The sequence below is a fragment of the Bombus bifarius genome, unplaced genomic scaffold (assembly GCF_011952205.1).
Source record: "Bombus bifarius isolate JDL3187 unplaced genomic scaffold, Bbif_JDL3187 scf7180000009372_frag, whole genome shotgun sequence".
Lineage (NCBI taxonomy): Eukaryota > Metazoa > Arthropoda > Insecta > Hymenoptera > Apidae > Bombus > Bombus bifarius.
In genome coordinates this window covers 1-10,494 of record NW_022885078.1, presented here as the reverse complement: position 1 = coordinate 10,494, position 10,494 = coordinate 1, and the positions used below count along the sequence as shown (strand labels likewise).

At 36.2% G+C, this 10,494-nt stretch overlaps 1 protein-coding gene and 1 long non-coding RNA gene across 2 annotated transcripts; one reads left to right on the top strand and one right to left on the bottom strand.

The window, feature by feature from the left end:
• The first annotated feature begins 5,415 nt into the window (after positions 1-5,415).
• Positions 5,416-8,845, top strand: LOC117215126 (hematopoietic prostaglandin D synthase-like). Its single transcript, XM_033461556.1, has 3 exons — positions 5,416-5,557; positions 6,515-6,682; positions 8,675-8,845. The coding sequence occupies exons 1-3, from the start codon at positions 5,416-5,418 to the stop codon at positions 8,710-8,712; spliced, it is 348 nt and encodes a 115-aa protein (XP_033317447.1). The 3' UTR covers positions 8,713-8,845.
• LOC117215127 lies at positions 7,440-8,116 on the bottom strand. Its single transcript, XR_004489020.1, has 2 exons — positions 8,077-8,116; positions 7,440-7,981 (listed from the first exon to the last, which is right to left on the bottom strand). It is a non-coding gene; the product is annotated as an uncharacterized LOC117215127 (long non-coding RNA).
• Positions 8,846-10,494: the final 1,649 nt, after the last annotated feature.

Here is a 10,494-nt window from a genome sequence, read left to right as displayed (position 1 = left end):
AAATTTATCGATCAATTATGAACATGTAATAACATTTATTTCTTTCAACTACTAATTTTTAAATCATCTGCTGTTCGGTTAATTGAAGGATGTCGGCTTTCTGTAGAAGTATTTCATATTTATTATTTAATTATGAATAAGGAAAAAACATACAAAATATAGTTTTTAAACGGTTTATTATTTATAAACAGAAACTTTGACTCAGGATATATATACTATATATATATTATTTACTTACAATTTTCTTTTTTAAGACTTCAAAGTCGAAACAAGCACAGGAAATTTCCAAGCCGGTTAACAGAAACTTGAATGAGACAAAAATAACCTTTAGATCTCTATATGTTCTTCTTCTCCCCTGTTGCTTCCACGTAACTCTTATCCTATTGGTGGAGCTGTGCTGATATGTGAAATTATGACTACATAAAAACATCCGGAAAGACTCATTGAATGATTTTATAGTTTAAGGTTAATAAATTTCCATAAATTAAAGTTGAAAATTTATGAGAACATGTTTTCTGTAACAAAACTTAGTAAAAACAAACTAGTAAGGTTTATAGATTCTTTAATGATTATGTATGTATTCATAAACTAGTTCGATAAACATCGTTCGATAAAACGTCGAACAACACACAACATTGAAGCGCGAAATTTCAAATTCAAGGAAAGATAAATAACAAATATTGCGAACAAATGATATTAAATTTACAATAATCTCATGTAAGAAAAAATAAAAGGGATAAAAGTAGTACAGAAGATAGAAAAATCTATAAAACTGGTGGCTGGGAAATAGAAAATATATAAATTTATGTTATTAGAGTTTAGTACTTCTGTCGATCAATGTGTTACGACCGTTCGCGGAGAGACGCAGTCGCAGTAGCGAGAGGAGTAAATTCTCGCTACGATTCGGTGAATCGACGCCGCGAAGTAGTCGTTCCCCTGTTTCGGTTAAGATAAGAGGTGGTTAAATGAATATGACACAGTATAGTAAGTTATATTTCACCGTTTATTCCAACAACTTATAACGAAGGCAGTCACGCTGGTGTGTATGTACGAGATTTTTTTTTTTTATTTATTTGTTGAAATTACAATCAATTCTCGCGTTGAGAATATGTACGAGATGAATGAGTGACTGATCTGTGGGTGTGTCCTACCCGGTGGAAGGATATTGACCGTTCGAAGGATGTGAAATCAGAACTGTCTTGGGAGACGATGCTGTCTCGGAGGAAAGCTAAGGATGGGTGTGTCTAGCGCACGGGACCATCGGATTTGTTGGTGACGATTTTAGTTAGGAGAGTGAAGGAAGTGGCTTCGTTGTTAATTGGTTAACGAAGGGTCTTAACCGCCCTCGAGAGAAAGTGGTTAGTGGGAGGAAAGTTGCAGCATACGTGAGAAGAACTAACTTTCCCTTGTCCAGTCGGGGTAGACAATAGTCTTTAGAAATTCTTCGGAAACAGACGTTTGTTTGGTTTGAAGGACCTTTTCTAGGAAATCTATGAGATTTATGGAAGGTACTTGAAACTATGGAGGATACGCTGCGAGTATCCGGTGACATCTGGTTGCCATATTGCTCGCGGTGCGACGTAACAAAATGGAATAGAAAGATTGTACCACAGACGAAATTATACTTTATACTTTATTATACTTTATACTTTATTATACTTTATACTTTATTATTACATTACATCAATTGACATCTTTGGAATTACAACGATTCGATACACATTTTAACGTTTTAAACGTTTTAACGTTTAACATTCTAACATTCAGTTAGAACTTTGTATTGATTAGAGATATTGTAACGACCAGAAATATCGATACATATATCAATACTTTTACCTCGAAATTCGTAGATTCGTACTCTTCATTGTCCATACAAATTGTGTCATATATGTCAAAACCAAATTTAATTTCCAATTTAAAACCAAAATTCTTTTTCGAAAATGGCACTTCCAATTCTTCTTATTCTCACTATTTAATTGCTAGCCGTATCAAGTAACAACGAAAAAAATAATAATATCTAAACGTTAAGCAGGTCCATATTTTTGGGGATACAATTAAAAAAGTAAATCGTCGGTGGAATATTGTTTCACCTATCAAGAATTTTGGAAGATATAATTAGAAAGGTACAACCTGGGTAGAAAATTGTACTCCTTATCGAGCATTTTTGAAAATATAATTGAGAAAGTGGAATCTGGATAGAAAATTGTTTTACCTACGAAGCATTATAAAAAGTAAGTTTAATAAAACTATACCTTGGATATTTCATATATTTTTTCATATTATACGCATTCGTTAAAATTTTACACTCCCAAACATCCTGCTATACTTGCACAAAAAAGCGCAGTCTAGTAATATCCCCCTCACTGCTCCTCGCATTTTCTTTCTAATCATCTCTCGTTCGCTTTTCCTGATATTATTCTCAGCGTAAGTTCAGAGTGGCGGTTTTTAAACTCAGGAACGCGCGGCTGTTCGTTAAATGAAATATCAAACGTAAGAAATGATAATTATTTCGTGGCACAGAGCGCACGTCGTTGAATATTAATTCATATCTCATATAAGTTGCGAATAAAAAAAGCAGATAAAAGAGGACAAAAATCCGATAATTACCGCGAATCTTTCCGCAATTTCAAGAAATACAAAAGAAATTTGTTTGTAAGCATGCTACTAAGTATTATTAGAAGTACTGTACTTTCGATATTTTACATATTCTTGCATATTTTCTACATTTTTCTGTATTTTTGTATCTTTAAACTTTCCGTAAACGCGTAAACGTCTGCGCTCTGACAATGACAAGGAAGATTCTACTGATAAAAATAAAGCATCGAATTTCACCGAACTCTCAGAAATGTAATTCTCAGATCACATAAATTAAAAAGAAAGAACAAAAGAAAATACAAATATATATATATACATACGTAGCCACAAATCAATTTGGATCACGACAGATAAAATAGGTAGCAATAATGTCTCCACGAACATTATCATAATTTATTGGAATTTACATAAAAGCCAAAGAATGCTATTGTTTCAATGACACGGCGTTTTGTCGAGTTAGATAAATATGAATTGTGTGTTTGAACAAGTGTTCCGTCGTGTTTCACGCGACGAAAAAGGAAATCACAAGACAAGGTGTCGCCTCGTTGGAAGCAACAAATCGCAATACGAGGGTGGAAATAGGGTGACACCGGGAGGATTACGAGGGATGAGAAATCTGTCGAGAGCGTGAAAGGCTCGCGGTCACCGGGTTTCTCCAGTTCTGTCGCTTTTAACGCCGAGTTCTTCCGCTTCGAGGATAGAAGCTGCGAAATATCGAAGCCATTGTCCAAAGATTTTCAAGAATATCCGATGCAACGTCTTGAAATTTACGAGAGCAAGTCTGATAAATTCTTATCTCTGGTCCATTCGTGGCCAATTTTTTAATACCCTCGTAACTTGTAACGACAAATAAAAATATTGGTACAGGCCAATTTTTTTTTGGATAAAATCTTGTGTGAATTTACAAAAAATACGATTCTTCGTTTAATTTTTTTCCCTTATTGTCTTTACATATTTGGAGTTTAAACGCGTTATAAGTACGTTTTTTTCTTTTAACATGATTACGTAGAATTCTTATTCTGAATAAATTATTTGTTTCCGCTTCATAACTGTTTCTAAATTACAGTGCATTTAATCTTGAAATGCACAGTAACATTTTATACTTTTTACGTTCTAAGGAATTTTCAGGATCGGTTAAAAATTAAATTACAGTAATGGTAATACTCAATATTAATATCAGACGTGGATACTTCATTGTTTCGTATAATAATTTGTTATCTTGGCATCGATCAACGTATTTAATATACAAAGCGTACAGATTAATAAGAATTTTAATTAATCCTTCTTCTATAGTATTCACCGTTCTTTTCGAGCTCGTACCATTTCAAATAGACTTTCGAATAGATTTCAAAGATTTGTCTGTTGAAATAAAACGCGATCTTTTTTATTTCCCTATCAGTCGTCCCGTTACTGTTCCGTTGTTTCCAACAGATTGCAGATTCGTTTAAAAAACATTTGTAACGAAAAACAAACCCACTCGCAGGAATGTTATTCAATATCGCATTTATAACTTTCATAGACATCCTCCTCTCATTGCTATCATTGTAAACAGATTGAAACTTCGTTTGCAAACACTCGCGATTAAAAAAAAAAAGAAGAATTAATCTTAAACAATTTTATCTTGTGTTCCATTTATAATTTTCATAATTGTCTTCCCGACGTTGTATCATTTTAAATGGCTTTTTTCTATCCATCTATGTTGCAGCGAGATCAACGGTCCTAATTACTAAATTGCACGATGTGTTCATACAAATTCACTTTCTATGAACGCGATGAAACGAAATGAAACCTAAGTAGAGATTTGTTTTCTCATCAAGTATAACGAGTTTTATACTTTGGATAGATTGCCTCGTTGTGAGAAGGTCTTAATCGTTTATAATTGCGATTAAGTAATTGCAATAAGTCATATTTTTAAGAAACGTTCTCACATGCTGTCACACACTCTAATTAGAAAAGGATCATGAAACATTCGGTTTATGATATTATTTGTTTGTAAATCTTCCTGCTTCCGGAAACTTTTTTAAATATGAAAATATTTATATACAAAATTAAATATTTTTTTCAATATCAACACTTCTTGCGTTTATGTTGTCCTAGTCAGAATTATATTATTTCGTGTATCCTGTTGCTTTTTATATGATAGTCCTCCCGTTGGCCGCGGATTCGTTATCAAGCCTGAGGCTCTCGTCACTAGTGTAACTATCGACAATAAAGGTACCCCACGCGCGACCGGACGATGGAGAACTTCAACGCAGAACCGCTACCTCCCGCGAGCCCTCCCGGGAGGGCGCCTCGAGCTCGGACTCGGAGATTCAGACTCGACATATATATTATTATATATATTATATATACTATTATATCTATATAATATATGTATTTATATCTATAAATATATGTATAAATATATCTATTTAAAAAAATAAAGTTGACCTTCATATATCGCCAATAATATCGCGTGCGTAAAAAGAAACTAATTACATTTAATTCTTTTTTTACATTTATTTATTTTTTATTATTATTTTTTTCACAACTAATTATATTTAATTATTACATTTACATACATTTAACTATTATTGCATACATTTACATATATTTAATTATTATTTTTTTCATAATTATATCTCGTTTGAAATATTTTTCGACATAATTAATTGTTTCAAAAACACATATTCCAGCCTTCTAAATGATTTATTTTGCGTATTATACGAATTATTCCATCTATAAATAAATTGTTCTCTCTACACATAAACACGCACACAGTCTGTTAATTACACGAGTTAATTGTAACATTTTTCTCGATAAGTTGACAGAGCAAGGAAAATGAGCGACGAACATACCTACAAACTAATCTACTTCAATGCCCGTGGTCGTGCCGAACATATACGGTACATATTTGCATATACTGGCATCGAGTATACCGACGAGAGGATCCCCGAAGAACTCTGGCCTGAATACAAGGATTGTAAGAGTGAAGAATCGATTTTTACTTTCATCGTTCAACTCTCAGATATCTACCATTTACTCAAACTTTTCTGTATATAAAACTTTCGTTTCACGTGCAGGCTAAACTTACTTAAAGTAAAATTTCATACGGAATAAAGTCGAACTTTTCATTAAGTTTAGCTTCCGTAATATCGTGTTTATCGAATACCAACTTAATTCACTTACGATTCTCGAATTTTTGTGTTGCAATCTTTATTGTTTTCAATGAATCGAAGCATTTCGAATATTTTGAGAAAACCGTAAATAGGTGACTTAAAATAGGAATACAAAAATACTTCTACGTTTCTCGTTAATTTAAAAACTTTTTAGGACTTGTCGGAAAAAAAGGATAAAAAATTGAAATCAGTTCGGAAATGAACAAGAACATAGCTAAAAAGTCGAAAGAACAAAGCAGACATAAAATTCGATCTTCCGTTGCGACATTTCTATCGTAAATAGTATAATAAAAGTTTTACGCAGCATAGTCTTCGATATGATCTTATATGTCGCTTGCAGATAGAGAAACCAAAAGTCAACGTAAGTCTGTAAATCAATCCTGTCGGTGTAAAACACAAAATTACGTTCGCAAGAGACATTCGATTTATATTCCTTGCATTTCAATTTTCATTACAAGAACCGTGTACATTTTCTAATATTTTTTCCGTGTCTGGTATTATCTTTTATCCTTGATTTTAAAAACTTTAGGTTCTTCCCAACAGTCAAAAACACGCGATACCCTGTCCATCGTAATCGTAAGAAAAGAAAAAAAGGAGAAAGAAGACATTTCTGTATTTCTTTACTAGGCCATGTTGATTAAAACCGAAATGATTTCGATTCATCTATTCACAAGAACGCAACGGCCTCGGAAGCTGTGTTGTGATTTCCTATCGATCGTTTCCCTCTACACAGTGTTCATATGAGCCATGTTTGTTCTTAGCAATGCCTTATAAAAAGCTGCCTGTGCTGGAGATAGACGGGAAACCGGTAGCGCAGAGTAACGCTGTGGCGCGATACTTGGCGAGGAAGTACGATCTAATGGGAAAGGACGAATGGGATGCGATGATATGCGACGAGCTCGTCGATACTCTTGGAGATTTGAAGCAAGGTGAGTAACTGATGAGATGACTTTGCATTTGTCTCACCACAGAGACAGACGTTCAAGAATTCATTGTGAAAAGACGAGTACAAACAAGATACGTATGTCTTTCCGTTAAGCGAATGTTACAGTTTGTTTGCAAAAGTCAGTTTTTAGATTATAGAATCGTAGATAGAATTTAGAGGATAGAAACTTTTAGTAGTCACTTTTAGTTTAGTAAAGTCTTATCGACAATAAGCAGACTACGTTATGATACAACGATTCCAACTAAAGATTTCTATCGACATCACGAATTCGATGGCTTCCAAATTTTCTTCTCTGCAATCTCAGACGCTCAACTCGAAAGAATCTTTTAGATCCCCCGACAAACACTCGACTCAGGTTATCTATTATCGTAATCTTTCTACGGGATTTTTTTTAACTGCGTTGCGTTAACGAATAACGGGATAACATCACGTTTCTCTCAACGCCTTTCAACGTTCTACAACTTTTATTCTTTGCAAATCCCTGTCTCTATATGATAAACGCTGGTTATCCGCGGAAGGAGCGAGGACAACGAAGTGTTACTCAATGATCAAAGACAGGAAGATCCTGGTACGCGATAACGTTACTAATTTCCAATTACGATATGTGTGATTACGTAACATCTGCTGTCTGCATAATGCGTTAACGATCTGCGCGTTGATCGCATAAATATAAATCGAAGGGAATGGAATCGCTCGAAACTCATGCAACTATCCGCAGGTGTTTAAAATCGTGTTTTTACACCGCCAACGTAACGTCACGCCAGTCGAATCGAAAAATTATTACTAGACAGAGAAGGTGAACAAAAAACGAGGTAAATAGGCTACCGATTGAATAATATCATAACGATCGTATCTCTGGTTTTTGCTCGTCTTTTATATTTGTTTCAAATGTATAAAATATAATCGTATCGATATCGTCCACGATTAAAGCTATCCATCCGCCATCGACGAGGAACGAACGATTATATTTTATCATTTATGCGAATCCTTCTCTTCTCTTCTTTCTCTATTTACGCCCCTCGCCTTGCTTCGTACCGCCGATGATTCACAATTCGATGCACCTGAACAGCTGGAACGTCGCAGATTTTTCCGTACGATAACAAACGTGTTTTTGATGGCCTGCTTTAAACCGTGACGATCGCCATGACGTGCATCAATTGTCGAATGATGTAGTGCGACGATACTCCTACGCAACTTTTTTTTACGCTGTTTTTCCCTCTATTTTTTCTTCCTGTGTGTTATCACATGATCATGAGATACCTGTATAGAAGATGCAAAGAGTCTGTGAAGAATTTACAGATATTTAAGATTATCATAATGATTAAGCAAAAGCTAAGACGCAAAATATTGCTCAAGATGTAATTATGTAATATTTACTCAATTTCTAGAAGACTGTTTATATCTTGTTGTTATTCTTGATATGGAGATAAATATAGTATACTTTATTAAGACCTAGATAAAAGACTTTTTTCTCGTTTCTCTTCTCTTACTTAATCACTAAGAGTTATATAACGTTTATTCGATAATTCTGCTTCTCCTGACCTTTCCACAAATGGTTGTTTATATCTCGACATTCTTGGTACTTTTAATCAAATTTTAATAACAGTACTTTACTCGTCAGAAGTAAATAAAAAAGCTCTAAGTAGAAGCAAGGATTTACTTACCTTTCCTTTCTCGAATCTCAGTTAGCAATGTTGTTCCTCTTGAAAGATTTTCCAAGTTTCCAAGACAATTTCCACGCTGGTAACATTGTATATATTTCAAGTATCGTGAACCACAGGAACTTGTTGAGGCAATATTGAAGAAAGCAAAGAGAATGAAGATTAAATTCTGACAATAAAATAAAAATCCAAATTCTTCCTAAAAAGCTAGTGATCTTTAGTTAAGAGTTCGATTTTTCACATTTTTCAAGGTAAATTAAAAAAATTGTTTAATAGAGGAGGTACAAAATAAATGTATACAAACCTTTTTTCAGACGACATGGGCGGACTTCGTGTTTGCAGCGGCCCTTGAAAATTTCGAGTATATGTTTGGGGCATCAGCTTTGGATAAATATCCAGCTCTTCGAGCATTGAAGAGAAGGATTCATAGAATACCGGCTATTTCTCATTGGCTGATTAGGCGCCCATACACAAACAGCTAAAAAGCTAAAAACGTGTGGAAAAAAGATGACCAGTACACCACTACATATATGTAGTATCGTGGACGAAAGGTCTAAGAAATATCGGGCGAACTATGAACAAGAGCGAGAGCCGAGGCGCCGTCGAGCCCATCAATCTTTCATCGGTCGTTTCAAGTGCACAGTTTCGTGGAAACAACCTACGTGACCCTGGCTACGAGCGTCTGCAGAACACGTGTGCGGTGGGCCTAGGAAAAAGGCAATAGAATGCGACAACGGCCAGAGTGTGAGTCGAGAAACAGAGTGTGAGTCGAGGAGCCGAGTGCGAGTTGAGCGGAGACAGAGTTTGCGAGTGGCGTTGCAGAGAGAGTGTTGATTGCGTTTTGGTAAAAGTCGAGTCGCTATCTAGTTATTTAGTTGCGCTGTTTTCTGTACGTTTGGCGTGAATAGTTCAGGTTGAAAAACAATCGTCTTTTTCTGTCTGATTAACATCTCCATTGTCCACTCCTTGTAAATACATTATATCACGATATTACATATTTTTGGGGGCTCGTCGGGGATTGGACAAGACAGAAAACGAAACGGTTTAACAGAGCTATTCGAGCTAGTTGTGAATTTACCGGTACGCGGTGCGGTAAAAGACGATATCGTTGACTGTTTAAGTTTGTGTAGTGTGAAAAATGGCAAACGTTGGGGACGAACGATTGTCGGGTGAAGAGGGTTCGACGCTGGAGGAGCTGAGGAGTAAGCTCGCGCGAATGAACCTCCCTATATCGGGTGCGAGGTCAGTGCTGATTGCAAGGCTGAATCGGGCGTGTAGGGCTGGACAATCGTATCCTAAGGGATCGACGGGCGGTGAAGAGCTAACCGGTCAACGAGATTTAGGAAACGTACAGAGAGCTGAGCGTGATTCTAACGAAGATGAAGATGTTGAGAAAATGAATACGAAGGAGTTGAAGGAGCGCCTCGCTAGTTTGGGTTTAAAAACGACGGGAAGAAAAGTAGAATTACGCGCACGGCTACAAGCGGCCATGGATGGTAACGACATATCGTCGGAAGAAGAAAGCGACGACGAAAGTGAGGATGAAGATGACAAGAAACACGCAAGAGGATACAAGAGAGATACGCGAAGGGTGTATCAGGACCGTGATGAATATTGTCGAAGGGCATGTGTTGGTTCGACACTGAGTTTTAGAGACGTCGAAGATGCATTGAGTCGTTTAGTGGCGACAAAGGTGAAAATGTCGAACGATGGTTCGAGTCGTTCGAGGAAGTCGCTGATACGTGCATGTGGTCGGATGGGCAGAAGGCAGTCTACGCGAGGAAGCTGCTGAAGGGATCAGCGAAAATATTTGCGAGCTTCGAGTGTCATGCCAGGACTTGGCATGAGTTGAGGAGGGGGCTAGTGAAAGAATTTTCGAGGAAAGTCAACAGTAGGCAAGTACATCAGAAACTTGAAGAAACAAAAAAAGAGAGTGATGAAGCATGTTTGGCTTACATGTACCGCATGCTCGAAATAGCCAGCCATGTGGACATAGAGGAGGAAGCAAAGGTGGAATACATAGTGGATGGAATAATAGACGAAGAGAACAATAAGGCTATATTGTACGGCGCTACGTCAATCAAGGAGTTGAGGAAGAGGTTAGTGATGTACGAAGAGCAGAAGAGTCGCAGAG

Excerpts from the sequence above, each read along its gene's own strand:
- LOC117215126 (XM_033461556.1), top strand. The coding sequence starts at position 5,416 with ATGAGCGACGAACATACCTACAAACTAATCTACTTCAATGCCCGTGGT. Across the intron at positions 5,558-6,514 it reads CTGGCCTGAATACAAGGATT|CAATGCCTTATAAAAAGCTG; the intron begins GTAAGAGTGAAG and ends GTTTGTTCTTAG. Across the intron at positions 6,683-8,674 it reads TCTTGGAGATTTGAAGCAAG|ACGACATGGGCGGACTTCGT; the intron begins GTGAGTAACTGA and ends ACCTTTTTTCAG.